This window comes from Catharus ustulatus, chromosome 11 (genome assembly GCF_009819885.2).
Source record: "Catharus ustulatus isolate bCatUst1 chromosome 11, bCatUst1.pri.v2, whole genome shotgun sequence".
NCBI lineage: Eukaryota > Metazoa > Chordata > Aves > Passeriformes > Turdidae > Catharus > Catharus ustulatus.
The window spans coordinates 16,196,267-16,220,559 of record NC_046231.1 but is presented as its reverse complement, the minus strand read 5'-3'; the positions used below and the strand labels follow the sequence as shown (position 1 = coordinate 16,220,559).

The following is a 24,293-nucleotide window of genomic DNA, read 5'->3' as shown; positions in this document are numbered from 1 at the left end:
AGTTACACCAGGGTTTGAGTAATGGTTCAAGCTCCAGATTCTGGTTAATTTGAGTTCCATTTTCTGGTTAATGTGTAATCTGTGGGTAAACTGGTTGCTATTGGCCGAGCTGGGAATTATCTCCTCTCATAAAGACAAGGCTGCTTGTTATTTTGTCTCCTACCTTCCCTTCCCTGACTGAGCCTTTACCGATGTCCAGGTGTTTTTGCAGGGGCTCACTTAGAAGCTTTGCTGCTGCCCTTGCTGAGAGCAAGGAAGGGAAGGGAAGGGACAAGACCCGTTATCAGCAGAGCCCCCGCTGGAGTGGTGCTGCAGCCCCCGAGGGAGCACAGAACTCCGAGCTGCCTGGAGCAGGACCACTTCTGGTCCAGCCTCATCCTCACACCCCACTGTCACTTCAGGCTTCCTTGCAGGCAAAGTTAGGAGCAGGCAATAGGATTTCAAAAGTACTGTGAATTGACTGAGTACTGTGAATTGACAGTGAGGAGAGCGCTGCTGCCTCCCTGAAGTATCTTCTTTCACAAAGGGAAAAAACCAAACATCCTATTTGAATGATTTGAGAGATAAGAGAAAACCTTCCTAGAAACAGACTTCCTAGAATAGGGTGACAAAGGGAAAATTCCCATCACACCTGCAATCTGGGAGGGGAGAAAAGCTTTTTTCCAGTTTGGCATTGTGTTGACAATCTTGCTTTGCAAATTAAAAAAAAAAAAACAAAAATGCAGCCTTCCTTAGGCTGCAGTTGAATTTTCAGCCTGAAACACGCCAACTGGCCAACTGAAGGGGAAAAATATTAGGTACACATTTTAATATTCACTGAAGCAAAGTGACTATTGGGGTTCTCTGTATGAGTCATTGCAGGGGAGCGCCCACCTTTGCCGCAGGACTGCTTGCTGAGGACTAATTGGAACCGCTCTGCTCTGAATAACCTACATTCATTAATCACCCCTTGCTTGACTCTGGCCTCAATCCTGCTCCCATTGAACTCAGAGGTGCAATCACTGGGGATTTCAAAGGGGAGCAGGATCCCACTGTCCTCCCACAGGTAAAAAGCAGGTGGAATGCTGCCCGAGCCAGGCAATTGGGTATCCAAAGGTGTGCATGGTCTTAATCTGCCCATCACTAACAGCATCCTATTTTTCCCATAGTGCTAGAGTGCTCTCCCATTTATTAACTACATTACAAAGAACTTTCATGTGACCGGTGCTGGGAGATACGTGCATGGACAGCGGCCCTTTGCTGGCTGGAAAATGGTGTGCATGAGGCTCAGCTCCCTCCTCCCTCCCAGCCCACCTTGCCCCTAAGCGTTTTTTATTTCCACCTCCTAAAATGAAACACAACCCTCTCCTACCCAGCCTCCAGGCCTCTGCTGAGCAGAAGCCGAGAGTATTTTTTTGGTTTTGCTACAGCGTTTTCCCTGCTTAAAAAAATGTCATCCTGGACTGAATCCTAAAAAAAAAGATGGGAGAAGGGAGGGAAATACCCCAGTCACACCAGGGCATATTTATTTCCTGAACTGTTCCTCCTTAGGCATGTGGTGAGAAGTGCCCGTTTGCAAACTGAGCGGGGAGAGTTTCTATTTATTAGAAAGTCTTCTTCACCCTTTTAAAACAAAACACCAGCGCTGAATCAAAATGTCATTTGAAAACTCCCCCCACGCGAAACATGGCAGCAAATTTTTAGTTTAAAAAATGAACTTTCCCAGCTCTTTTTTTCTTTTCCCTTCCGAAAGCTTTTGTGCAGCTGTTTCCTCCCCCTCCCTCTGCGCAGTGTGTAGGAAGTTCTTGATCTAGAATCATTCATAATTTTAATACCAATTTCTATTTGACATAATATACTAATATCAGATAGAGAGTGTAGCTGCTTCCTGGATTTAGGGAGGAAATGATGCATATATCAGAATTATCTGCTCAGATGCCAGAACTACATTGGTGTCATTTCAGCATGTGCTGTGTGGAAAGGAAATCCTCTATATTTATTACTCCGATCATCAGAGGAGCTAAATGGACCCACTGTTTCTGACACCTGTTCAGATGGCTGAATTTAAAATTTCATGCAGGAAAAAAAAAAAATCCTACGTACTTCAATGTGTAAGAATTAAGGTTTTTTTAATACACTTTTTTCCCTCCCTCTTTCCGAACCGCTGTGTTGTGAGCGGCTGCCATGAGGCTTGGGCATTCCAGGGGTAGCTATGGAGAGTGAGATAGATTTTGTTTGCTCAGCTCTGACAAAAACCAATCCTGCTTGTACACACACACACTGTAACCAAATGCTTCAGATCTCTGTTTTAAGTGCAGGTCTCGGTAGGAATAACATGATGTAGCACACCCCAGAACGTGGCAGAGGTGAGCGGCCAAGAAAGAACTCGTCTTTTTTGGGAGGGAGCTGAGCACTGAACCACTTCATAATTGTAAGGCTCCTCTAATGAACTTTTTTGGGCACAGCAGGTACAAATCAATAGATTAAAATACTGTACACTCTGCTGCATCTAATTCTTGACTGCCTGAAATTGCGGAGGAGGACCGAGAATAACATTTGTCACTCTGAGGGCTGGGTGCATTCAGATTTGTGAGCTCTAAGCCAACACAATGCAAAAATAGTCCAGGATGTGACTTAACTTTTCAAGTGAAAAGCAAAAGGCCAGGGATCTGCGAGGCTGTAGCTGGCAGACAGGCAGCTCCATCCCGAGCTATCTATCACTGTATCGGCTTGACCCGGCACAGTGTGACAACATCTCAGTGCCCTTGATGCACGCTGCCTGTATTTCAGCGCTCTCTGAAATGATCATTTTCGTTCACGATTGCTGCACCCACTTTTTTCCCTCCAAATTCTGGCTTTTGAAACTGTGTCACTTGTGACACACGGTGAAGTGTGCAGGCCTGTAATCGTGGTGCCGTGAGTGACAAGGACAGAACTTGCCCTGCCTCTCGCCTTGCTTGTTTTGAAGCCCTGTGGACTTCGTGACATGGTTTTCTTTTTTTTTTTAATTAATAAATGTCATTGTTTTGTAATGCATCTCAATACGACATCTTACGTGGAAGGATCCAAAGCGAGAGCAGGAGTTTGCTAGAAGTGGTGTTTCTCGTCCATGCAGAAAAAAAGTCCCCAGTAAATAAATCGAGCACTGTCCTCAAGTTTCCAGCGGGGGTAGAGGATGGAGTGTCCCTGGGTGCTGCTCTCAATTGTTAATTCATAAAGACCCACAGTCCTGAGCAATGTTGCCCCAGCTTGCCTTGATACAGCAGAGACGCTGATGGCTGTGGACAGAGGCGTTGAGCCTGCAAAGGCTCTGGTGTCTCCCTGACCCTCAGTCCTTGGGGTTTGCATTAAATCTGGGTGTCCCCGAAAGGCTGCAGGCTGTGGGGACAGCAGGGTGTCGGCAGAGCTCAGTGCCCACACGCCTTTGCCTCCTGCCCGCCTGCCCGGCACCTGCCTCGGCAGCACTGGGGAGGTTCTGGGAGGGATTTTCACATCCCTGCTTCCAGCAGCTCCTGAGAGCCCCGGGCCCGGGCTGTCCGTGCAGGGATGCAGCCCCTCCTCGCCCCTCACGGCCCCTCATGGCCCCTCACGGCCAGCGGGGCACAGCCCCGGCCCCACAGCTCTGACAAGGGCACAGCGTTGTCCCGGCACAGCCCCAGATCCCGGGCACAGCCCCGGCCCCACAGCTCTGACAAGGGCACAGCCCTGGCCCGGCACTGCCCCAGGTCCCGGGCACAGCCCCGGCCCCACAGCTCTGACAAGGGCACAGCCCTGGCCCGGCACAGCCCTGTCCCGGCACAGCCCCAGGTCACGGGTACAGCCCCGGCCCCCGGCACAGCTCTGTGTCCGGCACAGCCCTTTGTCCCTGGCACAGCCCCTGGCCCGGACACAGCCCTGTCTCTGCCGTAATCTCTGCCCTCGGGCACAGCCCCTGTCCCTGTCCGTGTCCCTGTCCCTGTCCCTGTCCCTGTCCCCTGCAGGGGCCGCCCGGCCGGGCCGCAGCTCAGGCAGGTGCGGGGCCAGGCCCCGCCGCCCGGGAGGGCGGGAAGGTGAGGATCGCACCCGCTGTTTGTTTGTTTTTTGTTTGTTTCTCTCTAAATCCCATCCCTGCAACACACGGGGAGTCAGGGCTGAACTGTGGATCCGTGTGGCCGCGCACCCAGAGCGCAGCTCCGCTGTCACCGGCGGCTCCGCGGGCCCTAGGTATGTCCTGAGCACTTCCCTCGGCTTTGCTCACAGTACTTCCAATCTTTTCTTTTCTTTTCTTTTCTTTTCTTTTCTTTTCTTTTCTTTTCTTTTCTTTTCTTTTCTTTTCTTTTCTTTTCTTTTCTTTTCTTTTCTTTTCTTTTCTTTTCTTTTCTTTTCTTTTCTTTTCTTTTTTTCTTTTCCTTCTCTTCTCTTCTCTTCTCTTCTCTTCTCTTCTCTTCTCTTCTCTTCTCTTCTCTTCTCTTCTCTTCTCTTCTCTTCTCTTCTCTTCTCTTCTCTTCTCTTCTCTTCTCTTCTCTTCTCTTCTCTTTTTTCTCCTTTCCTTTCCTTTCCTTTCCTTTCCTTTCCTTTCCTTTCCTTTCCTTTCCTTTCCTTTCCTTTCCTTTCCTTTCCTTTCCTTTCCTTTCCTTTCCTTTCCTTTCCTTTCCTTTCCTTTCCTTTCCTTTCCTTTCCTTTCCTTTCCTTTCCTTTCCTTTCCTTTCCTTTCCTTTCCCTTCCCTTTCCCTTCTCTTTCCCTTCCCTTTCCCTCCCCCTTCTCTTTCCCCTTCTCTTTCCCTTTATTCTTTTCCTTTCCCTTTTTCCTCTCACTTCTCTTTTTCCTTTTCCTTTTTCTCTCTTCATGTTTCTCTCTTATTTTCCTTTTCTTTTTCTATTTATTCCTTTTTTTTCTTTTCTAGTTCTTAAATTTTTTCCCCTATCCTTCATTTTTTCCCCTTCATACCTGTGCGCACACAGAGGCAAATCTAAACCCAACAACAATCAAAGGGAGCTTTTAAAATGACTTTTTGGATCAGGCCTCGAGTTCTCTGCAGGGAGCGAGAATGGGAGCAGGCAGGATTTACATTTCATGGCTTTTAAAGAATCTGAAGTACGGGAACGGCGTTTGCCGAGGCTGTTTCACAAGTCTGTGTGGATGTGCCTCGGAATGTGTATATGATTAAGCTTAAAGCCCTCTTCTGTAAGAAAGCAGGCTGATTCCCTTTCCTGCAGCCTGAGCACCGCTTCTCCAGTTTTGAAACAAAACTTCTTGCCAAGGCCTTGGCAGGGGGATGGCCCTGCTGAAGGGGATGGAATCAGGGTGTTGGTATTGTCTTCCAAAGCTGAGGTGTCTCCACTGCAAACAGCCTCTGCTCCCTCCAGCACTGAGAGCTGGGACAATAAAAATGAGCCCAAAATTGAACCAAACAAGACATAGTATTTTTTTCCCCTTTCTCACTCCTTCCCTCTAGCTTAACTGCCTCCAAACTCCCTGATGAAAGAGTTTTAATATGTAGGAAGAGCTGCTGGAGTCTGCAATGCAATTCAGTGTTCTGTGGAGTGGGATGAACAGATTTTCCTTTCCGTAGGGTTTCCTCCTGCAAAGTCATTGTAGAGGAGGGAATACTGCAAGATTAAATCTGGTTAAAATACTATATTCATGTCACACCAGATACGGTCTCCAGACTGTGCACAGTCTTTCAGCTGCCTTTATTGTGAAATCCTTTTAAAATAGCACAGTATAGTGTAGAGAACTTATTGAAGTATAACTGTCTTACACCAACTCTGTCAGATAAAATGAAGGAAAGTGATCAAGCTTCTTAAATTAATAAATCTGCTTAGTGTCTCTGGTTGCCTTCACGCTCTGTTACTGTCTTTGACTCTTTCCTTATTAATAAACTGATAGTTAAATAAAGCTGCTAAGTAAAGCAATGTACCTTGTTGGTGAAAGGTCTGCTGTGCAGGGAATGGGTGTGGGTTTAGGGCAGGCATGGCCACAGCAAAGACTAAAAGCAGGCTGACCACATCATTTTCTAGATGCTCCTCAGGTGTGAGGCTTGAGTACCTGTTCGTCTCAGCCCCCTGCATTAATAACAGGATGAATTAACCGATTGGCATGAAAGGAGAGGTCGTCCTGAGGAAAATGACACCAGAGGTCCACAGGAGTCATTTGCTTTAGAGATCCCGGGCCGGGTGCCAAGTATTGCATTTATGGAAGCATCATCCCCTTTCTCAAAAAAAAAAAAAAACCAAAAAGCAAAAAAACTCCAAACCTGAAACAAAACAAAACAAAACAAAACAAAAAGGCAGCAGCTCTTTCAGTGGCATGTGAGGTCTTTTCCAAGAGGGGTTTTTTTTGAGTGGGGACCTTTGGGTGGGATGTGGGACAGGGACAATTCAGCTGGCTCTAAATGTGCCACCCACTTTTGTTTTTAGAGCTGCAGAGCTAATCTGGAATCAAAATGCTGGAAAAGAACCTATAGTTTGTCTTGCCCTTTTTTTTTTATTCAAGTCGATCAGGCTTGTGGTTTATTCTTGCTCTGATTATGCTGCACGGTTACAATAAATGCATGGAGCTCTGGCATTCCTGCAGGCACTTCATAGGAAATATATGTTTGTGCCTGTGCATGCACACTCAGGGAGAGAAAGTTGATTGTAAGGGACAAAACAAAATATCCATATTTAAGAAATGTGGATTGACTCACTGACTTGTCTCACTTATTGTACAAAGATTCACTCTATGTTGAATTTTTTTTTTAATTAGATTTTAAATATGTGTTGACAGGATGAATTTGTACGGTGTGAATAACTGCAGGGGGAAATGACAGCTCTGCTTTTGTTATTAAACTACTGTCTTGAAAATAATGGAGTGTGTACAAAAATTGATTATTATTTTGCCAATTACATTAGTGCAGCTAATAACAATCATTAAGAAAGAAATACAGAAAGCTACACACTTTCAGACCTTAGAAACTGATATTCACTGGTGAGGCAAAAATACATGATTTTAAGGTAATTTGTCAGTAAGAATCTGCTGTTATTAATGTGAAGTGAATACTAGATGTGTGAGCTAGAAATGTTTCACTTCAAACTGTGTTCATTTATTCTTCACTCAGTCAGAGTTAATAAACAGTACAGGAGACTTTCTAAATTTAATTTAGGATTTGCATATAAAAGGTCCTATTCTGTACCATAGTGGCACAACAGACAGGCTTTATGACGTTAAATATTCCTTTTAATAATAGTTTATTTTAATATATTTACTAAATTAGGTACCCGAGAGAATCATCTACAACGGTGATGTGAAAATCCCTGTTACCTGAGGTCAAAACCAGAAGGTATGTTTTCCTTTTCATTAGCAATTTGCCGTATTTCAGCAGGGGTGGTAATTTCACTGCTTTGTTTTCTGCTGCTAAGATGGTGCTTTTTGCTCAGCCCCGGGGAGCCGGTGACAGGCTGTGCTGCAGTTTCCTGGGCTTTCGGCTGAGGCTGATTTCAGGTGCCTACAAGAACCGCTTGCAATGATGGGGCTTTGTACTTTTGTCAGCCAGGCAGCTCTCCCGTGTCCCACACCTCATATCGAATCCTTTGCAAATGTTTTCTTTCTTTTTCTTCAAATGCTAGCGTTCAGACATCAGCTACGGGGATTAAGGATGGGTCTTCTGAAGATCTCCCTCAGATCTTGATGAAAATCATGAGTCTGTGTTAGATGACTTCAGTACTTACAAATTACAATAGAGTTTAATTCACAGCACCACTTTCCTCTGGAAATTCATGTTCATTCAATCTGTCAACATTGACTAAAAAATATGCCGCTAATGAAAATGTGGGAATTAAAACTTTCAAACCCTTCCCCTGCTAGACTCAAGCAGGCACTTTATTTTTTTTTTCTGTGGAACCTGACTTTTATTGACCTTGACTATAAAAATACTAAGTGGGTTAAATGAGCACCAAGGTTGCAAGGACAGATTCCTGTGTGAATTTTTTTATGAAACCTCCTATTTTAGTTAAGAACACAGGCTGCCATGCAGCCTGCCACGCTTTGATCAACGGTTAAGTGCTGTTAGAAACAGCTGAATTTTATTAGCTCATGGAATTAAACTTGTTTAAATAATAGACTTATTTTTTTATCTTCTAAAAGAAATGTAAATAATAAATTAAAATTATTGATTCATTTGTTAATTTTGAAAATAAATTTAAGTAACATATTTATTATTTAAAATTTAAGTGGGGATGGGGAGAATTTGAAAATAAATTTAAGTAACATATTTATTATTTAAAATTTAAGTGGGGATGGGGAGGATGTAATTGATGCTTTAGCCTGTACATTAAATGAAACTGAGAGGAGTTTTTGATAGTGTATGGGCTGTAGGAATAGGTTTCTTAAGGAGCACTACAGGACCTTCATTTTAAGCCTGTTGCTCCTCTTACTTCCCTGAGGAACACCCTGGATGGGATTTTGCCTGTATTGCATTTTTAAACTTGTTTTTCACCACTGTAAATGAGAGGGAAACGACCACTTGGATTTCTTTGTGAAAACTTAGAGTGCAATATGTTTTTGCAAGAACAGAGCCGAGTTACTATCAGCTGAAGTAAATATGTGAAGTGTGTATTTTAATTGCAAAGGTGCAGCACACATTTCATCAACTTGCTCCTAGGGAAACATTTCTAATTTCAATAATCCCATGGGAAAACCTGCCATGCTTCCTGTAATTCATATATGTGACTATTAGATTTATATAAATTAGTGATATTTATTCTTTTTATCCATATAATTAAAAAGGAAATCTTTTCCCCTTATCGACACTTGTGATCTCAAGACTTGCTTAGCCTGCTGTTCTCTGGGACAATTCCTTGTGTCTTCCTTTGGTATTTTGTGGTTGTATTTTCACATATTATAGATAAAATACCAACAAAACAACCAACATCAAAATCTGTTAGTTTTAAGCAAATAGCTCTTGGGTCTTGGAAGAGTTAACAAACTTTTACGGCAAGGTTCAGGCAGTTCTGACCCCTATGGTAATATTTCATCTAAGGTTACTGTTGGGAGAGAAATCAAATTTCAGCTGTGAACATGATTAACAGGTGAAAGCAGGAGAGAGAAAGACATCTGGTCAGATGGGGAATTTGGGCAGGAGAAGGACAATTCAGGGAAGTGTCTCTGTGATATTAGGAATAATAAGCTTAGATATGAAAACTCCGATCCTCCACGCTGTCTGAAGGAGAGCTCACTTGATATTCATGGAGGTGGCTTGGTTGGGGGAATTTAAGACTGTACATTTATAGCAGTGGACAGTAGTCTCCATGGTCTGACTTACTAACTTGGCTCCTTTGAAGGAATTATGTTATTTCTGGCAAACTTTTAGGATTTCAAGGCCATTTATTTGATGAGTGTGACTGGAATATTTGGTGGTTGCTGGTTAAGAGGTTCTCACCATGATGTCCCTGGCAGGTGAGGCAGCAGCTGGGGTGGTGGGGGCCAGTGCTGGTGTCACTCCATGTCCTCCCACTTCTGAGAGCTTTCAGAGTAAGCACTGCAGGATGAATTTTGTGTTTATGATGTACACTGATATACCAGCAACAAAATTAGTTGCTACCCCATAAAAATACCACGAAGGATCCATTGTGGTGTTTCACAAAGCAACTGTTATTTTCCAAGGGCTGTGTTTTGTCTTATTCCAGCTCCCAGCAGCACCAGCTAAGGTCCCTTACTACACATACATAATCCCAGGTGTATTTCACTGTGCTTCACTGTGTTTTATTTGGGGCAGAAGAGCTTTTCCATCCTCCAGTATCATGGAACCAACAGGAATAAAACAGCCCTTTATTTCCTGATCAGCATGATGATGTTGGAAAGTAGAATTTGCTTTTGACATAAGAAATGTAGCTAGGTGTTTTCTTAAAAAGGACAAGAAAAAAAATCTGTTGTTTTTTTTTTTTTATTGCTGTGTGTAATAATTTTTCAGTTTTCAAAGAGGCTCTGAAGGACTTTTTTTAGAGCTCCAAGGGCAGGATGAGCCAATGATGGACCCTGGGATCTGAACTGCATCCTACCTGCATCCCAGGTGAGAGGAGAAATCCTGGGTGGGCTTCTGGTGCCACAGAAGCCTTTGGTAAAATCTCCCTTGAATTCCCACACTTCCACCCCAATGAAATATCTACAGGGGAGGTTGTACTAATAAAAAGCAAAATCCGAACTCAAATAGAGGAGCTGAGCTGTGAATTCCTGGGATGGATATTCTTATTTGGGAGTAAAGGTGGATTTTCCCCTTCCCCAGTACAGCTAAGCTGCTTTCAAAATAAAATAAATTAACCAGAAAAATCCACTCTTATTCTAGAGTAGGAGTGTCCACCCAAGCAATGAATAGCACTGCAGTATAGTTTATTTCCTAATTTCCCCATATGGATGAGACCTAAACTAAGGGGAGAATAAGGAGCAGTAAAGAACAAAAATGTATTTTCTGTTCCTTTTCCAGTTTGCCTCTAAGACCTTTCACACAGGGGAAATCATGGCGCTCTGAAAATACACATTTACTTACTTTTCACTGCTATTCCTGCATTTGCACATGCATTTTTAAAAGAGATTTGTGTTTTGTGTAAGACCTTTTGCATTCTCCTACTATTCACACATGTTTTTGAAGTGCAGTTGAGTCTGTCTGTTCATGATATCATTTCTCTTTTCACTGCAAATTAGATCTTGTTTTTATTCCTAGACTGTACATCTGATAAAATTGAAAATTAAAGCTAAGAACTGTAAAAACAATCAAATTTCTTTGTGCATGAGCAAGTTATTTTTAACTTTACGTTGTTGAATTAACACTCCCTGTAAAATGTCTTTATTTTCCGAGGCTGATATCAAGATAACTTCCATGAAATATTATTGGCAAACTTCCCACAGCAGTCAATGGGAGCCTTGTATGTATTTTTCAAGCAGATGTGCTGTATTAAGCCTAAATGAGCATCTTTTTTTTATCAAATGGGATGCAATATGTTATTCTTGATTAAAAAATTCAGAGTAACCTCTCCCCCTCCCTTTCCTCTCCACAAACATATTCAGTACAATTTACAGATCATTTTACATAGGTAAAAAATAAGTTCTCGAGTGTTTAAAAAAGGCAGGATTTTACTATGCCTCAAATGCCTTTCTAGCTTAGTCCTATGAATTTGAAGTATGAAAATGTCTCAAATCTTTATGACTGAAGAGAAAGTATATGCCATATGTAACAGCTTTTACTCCCTTAAAATACCCAGGAAAGTAATTTAATACTTTTCCCTGTGTTTAGAGCAAGTTCTAAAATATTTTCCGGTGATGTAGTTCTTGCTGTTGTTTAGTTCTAATAAAGGATTTTAAGTGCTATAAAAAAAAAAAAAAAAGAAATATTTTTAGCATCTCTCCTGGGTTTTCTAATTTGTGCCACTTACCAAATGATTCGCACTGTACCAAAATACAGGAGATTGATGAGACAGGAAAAGTACTGATTTAACATCCCACGTATAAAATTACTTCTCCAGCTCCACATATAGTCACAATGTTTAGAGAGTGAAGAAAACGGGAGTTGGGAGTCACAGTCTGACTCACTTGTGAGACTTTGACCCACTTATTTGCTTCTAGATTCAGCAAAATATTGAAGCACTTTAAACTTGTTATCTGAGGTTTCTAAAGGTCTGTTACCGTTGATCTCTTTATATCTCAGTTTACACAGTTATAAACCTAGATAATTAATTCTTACCTTCTAGGGTTTTGTGGGAGTTAAAAAATAGCTGTAATGTTCCTTGAAGCCCTTTAATGAAAACTGGTTTATTGAAGTACTTGTCATTTGCTTTACTTCATACTCTGGGAAGACAAATCACTGGTGTTACCCAGGTCCCACGCACCATTTTTACTGGGATGGGAATTTAGTCTCCTGAGTGCACTGAGCCAGGGCTACAATGATCAGGTGCTTTGGGAACTGGTCATTTTCTGAATTGCGCATAACTGTACCCTGATTTTGAACGTGCCAAAATGTAGGCAAAATCAGTTATGTGCCCCCTCTCTCTCTTAAAGACAATATATCTTTAATACCTCTGTGTACAGAATAGCTCCTGTGCACCTGCAAGGCAAGCAGAGGTCACACTGTCCTTGTAATTCCTCCCCTTCCTGCCATTACCTTTTTTCCCAAGGTCTGAGCCATTATCATTCAGCAGTTGTGCAGCTTTTCTTTTCTTCCATCCCCAAATTGTTATTGTTTCCCTCCTACCTTCTACCCCTCCCAAACCATAATGGAGTCCTCAGCTGTAAATTCGCTAACTATAAAGATTTTTGCTTGAAATGTTTTGAAAATGCTGTGAGAAAAAAAAGAAAAAGAAAAGAAAGCCTATGAACAACACGCTGTGCCATGCTCCAGCATTGCACTTCTAGGGGAAAGATAATAAAGATATTAGCACTCATATAATTTCAGATAGGAAATGAAACCAGACATGAAAGAAACACTAGCTCCAGCTGTTGAGTGGGAATCAAACTAGCTATGGGAATTACAGGTATTGTCACCGGAGACAGCCTGACTTCTGAGAAATGACCTCAGGTGTAGGAGCTTGCTGTGGCCCCTTGCAGATATTAACACCTAATTAACAATCTGCGAGAGCATCCTACATCTTAATCACCAGTGAGGTGAGAATGACAATCACAAGGAGGAGAAGGAGAAGGGAAATGGTAATTTTTCCTCTGCACGCATCATCTAATAACCATGGTTATTCAGATGCAGCTAAATGCGATTTCCTTTTTAGTCATTTCTGTCTATTGGAAGGCACAGTAAGTTCATTTGCTAGCAGGTAGGCAGCGGAGGTGAGAATTGAATTGATCTGAGATACTCTGAAAAATTGACCCTGAGGTCATTCCTAGTTTAAATTGGGAAGTAAGGCTGAGCTCATGTCTTCCCTTTCTTCTCTCCCCTCTCCCTACTCCCCCTCTTTTTGTGTTTTCAGGCATATTAGTCTGTACAGCGTAATTACTTAAACATACCCTGATGGTGGGGAACCTTGTTCCCTCAAAGTTAATCAAAATAAAGAGAGCTTTTGTTAGCGGTGATAGGTAATTAAATCTTGGCTCGGCGTTGTGCAGGCCCTTTGTGCCAGGTTATTGACGGCAGAGCTGGGCTCCCCAGCCCTTCTGCAGCACCACAGCCCGGAGCAGGCACCAAGATTCAGGCCCAGGCTAAATTTAGGAAAGGGGGTGTGAAGGCATGGAAATCTTAACGGAGCCAGGCAGTAAAGAGAGGGGTGCATGGCAGCACATCCCAGGTCTCCCAGAGGAAGAGTGATTTCCTTGGGGAGAAGTGCATGTTTTAAAGGGAGAAAATCCAAGGTGGCACTTCTCCTGCTTGTCTGCAACCTTCTGGCTGTGATTTTAGCCAGCAACAGCTGTAAAGTGTATAGGAACAACCTACTAACCCAATTTCAGCTCCAGTGCAGACACCTAGGGCCAAATTCTGCTTCCTATTACCTGACGTAACTGATAAGGAGCATGGGGGAGCTGATAGAGTGGCTCTGGGCTTAGTCCCATGCCAGAGGGCTGGTGCTAGTAAAAAGCAAACAAGCAAGTAAAGCAAAGACCAGATTTACTTGGTGCCACCAAAACCATGCAGGAGTCGCCTCCCTGGGATCTGTGGTGATGCTCCAGCTTGCCTCTGTATCACTTGGGCAGGATCCAGTGGAGTTGTAATGTAATGCCTTTAATGGATACTTTTATGTGTGCCTCCAAACAGCTTCACTTTCAAACATCTTTACAAGAGAGTTGAAACAAGAGGCAGGCAGGGAATGAGGAATAAGCACGTGAGTACATTTTGTAGTCCTCATTCTGCAGTGGCTCTACCCACAGCATTCCCTTGCTGTGCTCAGGATCAAACTCTTTCAATACTACTTGGACACAAATTATATTCTAATAAGGAAGAATGGCAAAGTGAAGACAACATCATATTAACCATTCAAATTCCATGGAAACTCCCATCATTTTCTTTCCCATGACAAGAGATAATACCAGTGGTTTTTGTTATGCTCAATTCTTCGACTCCTTTAGCTTTGTTTTCGTGTGTCGGCCTTGCACTAAAAAATAGAACTTGACATCTTGTGTCTTCTCAGCTAAAAAGGTATCAGTTCCTGGACTTAATGTCAGCTATACCCAGATCAAAGGCAAGAAACATAAAAGTTGACATATATTATTTATTTCATGGTTTACATCAATGATGCTTCTCTCTATCCTTTTTTGTTATTATTGCTGATGTTTTGCCCATAATGTTGCGCTCACTTCTCAAAAGTGTTTGTCCCCTACAGACAAATATTCATATTAATGTAATCCATCAGCAGCTAACAAATGCCAGCTCACTTCAGCATTTCCTATACGACCAGAAACCCCATTGTTTCTGCAGGATTTGGGTGTGCACAGAGTGCAAGATCGGGCCCAGGGGTGGAATTTCAGAATCTCGGAGCTGGACACTTTCTCCCTCAGCCCAGCAGTGCCCGGGGCTGGCTGGAGCAGGGAGTGGCAGACACTGCATTCGCTGCCTTCGCTGTGAGCTGCTGCAGAGGTGACACGAATGTCAGGCTTTGAGGGGAGCAAAAGCTCTAAACAGACTTTTTTTTTTTTTTTTTTTTTTTTAATTCAGTAATTTGGTTTTTTGCTTCTACCTTTCCCCATCTTTCTTGCTTGCCTTTGGAATCTTTAGTGAGTGATACCAGGTCTGTCTTACAACCGTGTCCAGAAAACCATCTGAGATCGGTCAGAAACTCTGCTCCGACCTGTGCTTCCCTCTGCCTGCTCCGTTTAGAGTAAAACTTTACTTTTTTCTCCCTTTGTCAACAATTGTGGCAGGTTTTACTTCCTGAGTTACAGAACCAGCTGAAAAAGTAGTGTCTGATCTTGCCCCCTACTCTCCCACGAGCTTTTTTTTTCGCAATGAAAATAATAATGCTTGAGAACCATCCTTGGTTGTTTTTGTTTTGTTTTGTTTCTTTTGTTTAGTTTGGTTTTATTTTAAAGCTTGCTGACAATTGTCAAATGTTCATTCTAGCAAAGAAGTCCTGGGAGGGTCTAACCCCACTGCACAGCCAACAGGAGTAATTTGCTGTGCTCCTTGGAGCTCAGCTATTCAGCCAATGTGTGTCGCTTTACTATTTCTTTAAAATTTAATTGGGATCAGGCAATCAAGTGTCTCCAAATTTTGTGCCTCTTCAGGCTGCAATAAAGCCACTTATAATTTATAATCAAAGTTTGCTATCGTTAAACTAAACTGTAAAACCTACTTCAGGGCTTCAGTCGTAAAATAAGTATACGATAAATATTGCAGTGGGGCTTGAGTAGCACAGCTCTAACAAGAGCACGTGAATGAATACACACACACACATATTTCACACTTCTTTTTTTCTTCTTTTTTTTTTTTGAGTGTGCATGCATACGTTTAGTTCCAGAGGTAAGAAAGATGTAAATAATAGATAACTGACATGTATTCTTTCCTGGAAGGATTGAAGCTAAGATAGATTTATAGCCCAAGTAGTTAATTTGAATGCAAAATGAAGTGTTAATTCATTAAAGTCATTTATGCATCAACATTATTTTTATGTCTTTATTTATATTTTCCTGTAATATGCAGCAATGTAGTATTCATGCTGGGGTTTTTTCTGTCTGTTGACTGTACTGCTCCTTTGCTTAGATTTTTTTTCTAACAAGGCAGCTCATTTAGAAAGAAATGTTTATGTGAAGTGCTTGTCAGTTGGCATTTTTACTGGTGTGCTAACCCAAAGGTAAAATATAAAGGCACGTCTTTTCCTTGCTGGCTTGTTGCTACTAGAAGGGTTCCTCCCTTGTTAGCTTGATAAATAATTTTACTAGCGGGAATCTGCTGAATTTTTATGCTTGCTGTCTATTTTCTGCTTGCTGCAAATAAATTCCAGCACTCAGAGGGCACTAAAACTCCAAACACATGGTATTTTCCCATTTTGTTGCTGGTTGCCTAAAATATTTATTTCATCTTGTGTTTTTAATTAAATCTTTAAAAAATAAAAGTAGGAAAAAAATCCCTCAAGTTATACAATTATTTCCAAATTAATGTTTTGGTCTGAATTGTATTTAATATAAAGTCTTTAGTTTAAATAACACATTATCACAGGTACACTAAATGGGTGGTGTTAAATCAGTCATCACTCCAACTACCTAATGGTTTTCAGATTAAGTGCAAGGATTATTTATTGATATATTATCCCTTTAAGCATTTCTTGCAATTTATTTTTCCCGGTTTGTAATCAAGAAGTTTAATTTAATTTGCCATATAAGAATTCAACTTTGGCAAGATAATGCACCAAAAAGATTATGGGTTATTATGGCATATATGGCAGAAAAAAGTTTGCAAGAAAATAAACTGGAAAAGCTAAAGTGGAAGAGCAATTGTTTCATTTTAAAATTTAATTTAAGAAATTTAAATTAAATTTAATTTAATTTAATTCAAGAAAGCAAGAGTCACACCCAAAAACCTCCCATTCCTCCAGCACAGCAAACTCTGCTTGTCAGAGGGTGTTTGTCACACATCTGGAGACTCACTGCTCCTTGGCAACACATCCCCACTCCGTGTCCCACGTGCCTCATTTTTGGGGCTTTGCAGCCTGGCCTGGGTTCAGGAGCTGCCTTTTGTAAGGCTTTCCTGCAGCAGCACCGCTCTTCAGATCTGCCCGGGCCAGCTCCTCCTGCCATGCCTGTGCTGCTGTCAGGGGAGCAGATTACTTTGCTTCCAACAGACATCAGCCTTTACATTTCCATGAGCACATCCCAAATCGAGTAATTGGCTGGTGGGAAGAACTGATGCACCGGCCCTGAGCAGATAAAGGAAAAGTTTGGGCATTGGGGCAAATTGCCCTTTGGGGCTCAGCTATATAAAATCATAAGTGGAACAGGGTTACCAGGAATCTCAGGAGGTGATGTAATCCATCCTTTTGCTGTGAGGCAGGGTCAGGCAGGCTTGCATTATCCCTGATGGATATTTGCATAACCTGTTGTTTTAGCCCCCCATGGAGAGTGTGACACCTCCCTGGCAGACCATCACCACTGTCCCTTCTCAAAAGCATCTCTCCTTGTCTCCACAGCTCAGGTCCCTCATGTCCCCACGCAGAGGACAGCCCATTCTTTTCCTCTCTGCTCTGACCCTTTGCATATTTGAAGGCTGTTATGGCTTGCAGCAGTGTCCTTTTCTCTAGACTAAACAGTGCCATGTTTTCTAGTCTTTTTTTCATAAGTTATGGTCATGACATTGTTATTTAATATCTCGTCTGAAGAGTCTGCATACAGTAAACTTGCTGGAATTCAATTTACCTGTGTTGAAAAGGACTTTGAGGATGCTACCTGGAGGCTTTACAGCATCTGAAAGGGGAATAATTTAATTCTCACTCTGATATTCTGTCTTTTGTAGGATGTAGGGTACAGAGCACTTCTTTACCTGGGAGTGCTAACTGCAGCTTCCCCACGAATTTACCCTGGTAACAGGAATATTGTAGTGCAACGTGCAGCCAGAGTGTAATGACAGGCTTTAGGAAACATGTTTTAACATTTTATAATTTTATATATGAAAGTAAGAATGGGAGGTGAGTTTCAGCCTCTCTGGTTGTAGGTAACACCTTGGGGTGCATAAGGTGCTGCATACATAATCTGTCCCACAGGTTTCATGAATTTCAAAAGCAGCTGAGCAGCTACAGCCATCTGCACACCACCTTTCCCTCTGCTGGTATAGCTGCTCAGCTCCAGTTTAGGTAGATCCAGATTTTCCATTGTGACAGAAGGAAGTTTGCCCCAAAATGCCACAGATGAAGGTGAACCAGAGAGGATTTCTTGGCTCTCTGGATGGACTTAGCTCTTGGCTTTAAATTGCTTTTTTGAAAAATATATTTCCTGAAAAATCTCTTTGCTCCTTGGGAAAAAAAAAAGTGGGAAACAGAATCTGCTAATTCTGTTCCTCTCATTGACTTCCAGTGTCTTGCCAGGGAGGTTGGTAGGGAGATATGCTGGAGAAAACCAAAAGTATTTATTTGTGAGTAAATATTCCCCAGGGACTTTTCTTTTCAGATGTGCTGGCACAAATTGCTCTGCAGTGGGATTAATCTGCATGGCAGAATACCAGGCAGCATCTCCTGGAGGTGGATTTAAGTTTTGAAGGATTTTGGCTTCCTAACTGAAGTCTTAACCAAACTCTGCCTACAAAAGTGCTAATGGATGTGCACACGCTGACACCTCACTCAGACAGACCAGGTACCAGTTCTGGAGACAAAATTTGACAGATTTTGAAGGGTCATAGTTGGGGTGTTCATACTCATAACAGACTTTTATGAGGAGAAGATAAGAATGTCCCTTTATGATACAAGTATCTTTTTCTTCTTTGAGGTTGTACCTCTGCTTTGCATTGTATACATCCCCTTTCTCATAGAACTGCTTTGGACATCCATATGCCACCAGTGATCACCTCATCAACTTGAAAAGTATATAAAAGTATGAACTTTCTGCACACAATAAGAGTGTATGCAGAATCAGGGAAAGTAGCAATCAAGTCAGGTAAATATTTTACCCCAAGTATTTTCTAGCTCTAAAGGGAGATCTTGTTGAGAAATGTTCACAGAACTCTGTTATGTAGAAAGCAAAATGAGAGCGACCTTGCTGAGCCATTGGCTCAAGTCATAGATGTAGCAGCAGAAGAGGAAATATATGTTCCTTCCTTAAAGAATGGAGTTAGGCACCAGCTCTCACCATGGGAAAGAAGAGAGAGGGAAATGTATTGTCTTCCTTTCAGTAGTTCATTTTTCTTTGCAAAGTGATTAATGCATTACTATAGCGAATTTATTGTATAGCCTGATTACCATTGCCCAATAAATCTAAACAACTGTGACTGTCATGGTGATAAGGCTGGCATGATTTTGTCTCTCTTAAAAAAGGTTTATAAGTTAAGCTTAACTTTTAGCTTTCTGTATTTCTGGGATAAAATTTATTTTGGCCATTACAGCTCTATCTGTTTGAAACTGCACCAAAAGGAAATAAGTTTTTCAAAAGGATGGTATATTATAGGAAGAGTTTTACCTTCACTCAATTTGCAAAAGAAAGTGAACATCAGCATTAAAATGGAAATGAAGTTCAGGAGAAAATAATAACTCAGTTGTTTAAAAAAGGTTTTAACATTTAAAAGGGACTTTGCAAATATCAAGGATGGACAACCCAATTAAATTAACTGCATTATAGTCACAGTCGTTAACACCTCGGGCTCAGCTTTTCTCAGGCTGAGGAGTTTGCTGAAGGCTTGTCTATGCCTGGATGAGAGACTTCCAGGGAGCTGCAGGAAGAAAGGCTTGTGATAATGAGAGCCATTTTCTTTGAATCACGGGGAAATGGTGCTCCAGTATTGGTGCTGTGACTGTGCTGAACCAGAGCCTGAGCAGCTGCTGGGGCTGGGAAGGATCTCTTGGCCACACAGCACTTCCCATGCTCCCCTCCATTCTGTCACTGCAAACATGGAGATCGCTGTTTCTTTCTTCATCCTTCCCTCTCTCCCTGAACGCGTGTGAAAAGCTCTGCCCCTCTGTGCTGCAGTAGTTCACAACTGTTCCAGCTCAATGCTGTGGTGAGGGTCACTCTCTTGAGAGTACCCAAACTTTGGAGGGTGTAATGTGGAAAGTTATCAGGTTCCCAAGTGCGGGGATGTCCATCTAGACCCTTCTTTCCCATTAGCCATAGGGTGCCAGTGCAGGGCAATAGCAGGGTGTGTTAGTGGCAGAGGAGTTTCGTGTCCTGGATTTTGAACTCTTTCCCTCTCCCAGGGCTCCTGCCCACCACCACACACAGTGTCTCAGAGCAGCACCAGCTGCTTTTGCAGAAGCAGAGACCACTCGAGCGTCTTTGTACATCTTGATCCACCATTGCTTTGAATTGAATGTCTCAAGAACTTGTCAAGGCTTGCATGCAGGACTGGCAGTAGCTGGTAGTTTAGACTAAAAGAAGTGGAAGGTCTTTGCCTGATTAAAGCCCCTGAACTCCTGGCATTTTTTCCTTCTTTCACGTTTTTCCTCTGTTACATTGTAGATTATCTTGAAGCCAGTAGGGTTCAAAAGGTCTCTATTTAGATATGAATTACTTCATTCAGGAAGAAAGAAGGAAAAAAAAAAGGAAGTTACTTGGTACAATCTGGTACAATCAAGTATCATGAAGGGGGAAAAAAGGCCTAAAGCTTTTGCATAGGCTTTCAAGGGCTCAAAGGCTTCTTTTTTTCCTTGTGTATGTTGAACATCTTGAAAATAAACCAGGGTGTTTCAAAAGAGAAGATAGATGTGTCTGTTCAAATAGGCATTGCATTTGGAATTGGTGCCTCTGGTTGTTAAACAGAATCCTTGTTTAACATCCTCATTAAGAACTGTGACTTACCACCAGTTTTATGAAGATCAAGTCATTTACTTTTAAAGTAAATTAAAGCAAATTTCTCTGTGGTGACAAGTCAATAAAACAATGGAAGGCTTAAGTTTTTCAATCACCCAACATCTGTTCCTTGTTTTACTCTAGATGTAGATGCCCTGTGTGCAGCAATAGGTGAGCAGAGTGAGAGCCAAGAGCTGTAATGGTGGTGGGGGTGTTTCGGATTTTTTTTGTGGATGGCATGGGCTGGATTTGTTTCGGGTTTTTTTCTGTTTCTTTGTTTGCTTTTTTTTTTTTTTTTCAACAAGATGTTTGCTTAACACCATAAGCTCTGTCCACTTTTGAAAGGGTAATTTTGTAGTTTCCCATGGCAGCAGGTTCAGAGCTCTGTTGACACCTGAGTGGTGACAGCTGATGGCTCTGATGCTGCATTTCTCTGCTGGAAGCGCAGTAAGATGTTGCAGGGTAGTGTAAGGGGTGAACCACTTCTTGGAAGCCCAGTCAGCACAAATGAGATCCCATCTTTTGTCCGAGCCACCCACACCAGCAGCAGACACCTCTGAAGCTGAGGCATGTTCTCCGAGCCGTGGTGGGAACTAGGTTGTGCAAAAACCTCACTGAAACCACTTCCATGCTGTAGCCACACGTAACCTCTCTGTCTTGAAATGTTGTCTCAGAGAGAAGCCAGCAGATGAAACCCAAGGTATCAGGTCCATTTTACATTTCAACAAGTGCAGGATGCAAACAGCACCGTGTTTGTTTTAAGGGTTCTGGAGGGTTTGGCATTTGCTGGTGTGAGAACTGGCTCCCTGCTGTGTGAAACGTTCACATGTGGATTTGTGCTGTGTGGGAAACACTGGCAGAATGGAAAAGAGAGGGAAAGCTCTGCTGGGAAAGTAAGAGGGGGCTGAATATTATTCACTTGGGGCACAAGTCTTTTCCTAATTCCTCTTGAGAGGGTAGTTTGTCTTGGACAGAGTAGCATTGACTTTTGGAATGGTTGAGGAGGACAGGAAGTCATTACTGGATTCATATGAAAATTAGGGAGCTCAAGATCATTTTAAACATATTAAAAAAAAGATCAGTGGAAGTCCAGAGGCCTTTGCTGCTGAAACTATCCCATCCTTTGAAATCTTCCTGCTCTCTCACACAGTAATGGAATCCATCTTCTGAGTTGCAGGTATGTCTTTTATCTCATCATGTCTTCTTCTGAGCCCTCAGGTTGAGGACATTTGATGGGAGTGATTTACCCTCATTCAGACCTTCATTGGGCCAGGAAATGGGCTGCTCTACTTTATAGGAAATGAGTAATTAGGTCTCACCAAATTCGAGGTGCCTGGCTGTGGGAAGCAGGCAACTACTCCTTTGAGTTTTTCTAGAAATAACTGACAAATTCTTTGCATGCTTCTATGATGCTGCACTAGATTTTAATATACAGAAGCACATGGATTTATTGAGCAGTTCTTAAATCTGTTTTGTCCAAAGGATGAGTAATGTAACTATTACCATACTTGAAAATACACAAAAATTTCAACCAACCAACCAGCCAACTAACCAACCAAAAAGAACTGAAACCCAAAACTCAATGAGTTTTAGATAATAAAAGAAATCGTAACATTCAGTCATCCCAAGAATGGTTTGCTAATTGCTGCCTATTTTTCCAATGGGAAAGTATAAATTTAAATAGCTTTCTCTGCTTTCTCATCCACATAAAGTGATGCTGCACTCACTCAGAGGAGGAAGCAGATGAATCAACCAGCCAAGTTGCAGCTTTCTGGGGTATGAGCTGTCATGACATTGTGCTTCCTGCTCAACCCCTCTTTTCCATGGTTTCAGTGAGCTTTGGAAGGATCTGTGATCATCATGCTTGGACTCATGATATGCAGGAGATGTACACCTAAAGGCAATGAACACATGCACCTTTGTAGGAAAAGTGTTTCCTGGGACTATGGACCCATGGCGATCTGCAGCCAGCACAGGGAAGGAATCTACTGTGGGAAGGGTCATGGACCACTACAGGAACAGCCATGCTGCTCCCAGTGGGGACATCTTGGCAGCTTCTTGCACCAGGGCTCTGGCAGCACTGAGGTCAGATCTTTTTAAGGAAGCTCATTTAAAACTGAGAGCCTGTGTTTCATTTTTTAAGTGTCGTGGTGGTTTTATTTTTTTGAGTGTCATGGTGGTTTGTAGATATCAAGAGAAACCAAGGGGATCAGGCCATCCAGGGCCAGCTTCCTTCCTTATGTTGATGACTGATAGAGATGAATTGCCAAGTGCAGCACAGATTGATCTTAGTGCAGAGCTCTGTCTTCCACCTAAGCCCTGCAGCCCCAATTGTTTCTGCCATTAAATGTCCTGTGAGGGGTCAGAAAGGAGATTTCCCTACATTGTAACGATGAGGTGTTGTAGCAACCACTGCCAGGTTTTTACTCCTTACTGCCAGTTTTACTACTACTGTTTTATTTATTTGGCAGGGCCAGAGGTAGGGACATACATCTTCACTTTGACCCTGGCATCTCCGGGTCATATTCCTCTCTATCTCTTCCCTTCTTCTTACTTTTAGTCATGTAAATAGAAGGAAGCTGTGTAAAGACCTCGCATCAGCCCTGCCCACTGCAGACTGCTTTTTCTACCTCTCTTTTCAGGATTAGATCAAACTTTCACCAAACCCAGTGGAAGATCTTTTGACTTTGGTGGTGATTGTTCTGAACTCTTACCAAAACCATAGAAGTGTCTTGAATCACAAATGGATATCCCTCAAAGGCAACCCTGTTTAGTGAGCATCTCCTGCTGCATGAGGAGCAGTCTCCATTTCTCTGGGGTTCAGGGAGAGGGTTGATACTCAGCTGGGAACTGTTCAACCCTGGGCAGGATGGGACCATGTGCAGGGCTAATTTTGATCCATTTGTGTAACTGTTTGAATTCCCAGGTCGTGTTGTTTATCTAGAGATCTGCTCAGAGGTGAAATAATAGTGCTTTGCACTTCCTAGGTGTCTTTCATTTTTCCAAATATTTATTAAATAGCCCCCAAAACAACCCTGTGAGGCAGATAAGAGATGGATGGATATGGCTCCTTTCACGCACCAGTGGAACCCAGCAGCTGTCTGGCTCTATAAAACAACCCTGCCCCCAGTTTGGGGCAGATTAGGAAGTGGATAACAAAACATGTATCTTGTTGAGGGTGCAGGGAGAATTTAGTTAGCTAAAATTTAATTACCTGTTCTGGAGCTTGACCAGAAAGTTGAGGCTTAACTCCCTCTTTTCATTGCTTTCACTGTGGAGTCTGTAACTCCATCAAGTTCTCATCCTGTTTGAAGTTTGATCTTGCACCTGGTTTTGGCTTGAGTTGAACTCAGACCAGGGAGCCCTTTCTGGAACTCTGCACCTGTCTTTTTCCCACAAAGATTTGCCCCTGTGCCTTTTTTCCTGACAAAGTTTTTACATTGAGATTCCCTCTCTGATATCCCCAGGACACTCGGAGATGCACAGCACGAATTCTCTTTTGTTTGCCTTTGCAGCCTGTAACTCTGGAGCATAAAAATTTTGAAGCTAGAACTCCAATTTCCCCCATTTTGTGTTAATGCTTTTTATTAAATCTCCAGACTCTCTTTAAAGCTTCACAGAGAGCAATTTATTGTAAAGCTACATTTACCGTATTTTATGTCCAGTGTAATTGCTTGTTTCATCTAATTCAGATTATACTGGCATATAAGAAAGACTATCCCAAGATAAGAAGAGAAGACTTATTAATCAAGAAAGTTTTGGAATTAAGATTTTAAATGTACATTCCAGATATATGTGTAATATTTAGAAACAGATCCGAAGAGACTTGTGTGATGTGCTTTTATCAAATTTAAAAAGAAAATAACCAATACGTCAAATGTTAGAAAGGAATTGACCAATAAGTCAAATCTGGAAATGGAAATGATGGATAAATCAAGTTTAAAAA

General features: G+C 42.1%; 1 protein-coding gene across 2 annotated transcripts in view; it reads left to right on the top strand.

Annotated features, from left to right (window-relative positions):
- The window catches only part of MAF (MAF bZIP transcription factor), a 182,725-nt gene that overhangs the window by 5,472 nt on the left and 152,960 nt on the right, over nucleotides 1–24,293 (top strand). For both annotated transcript variants that reach the window (XM_033070144.2, XM_033070143.2), the window contains exon 2: nucleotides 7,215–7,280. In XM_033070144.2, the coding sequence (XP_032926035.1) occupies nucleotides 7,215–7,248 (34 nt within the window). In that variant the 3' untranslated portion in view covers nucleotides 7,249–7,280. The remainder of the gene's footprint in view (nucleotides 1–7,214; nucleotides 7,281–24,293) is intronic.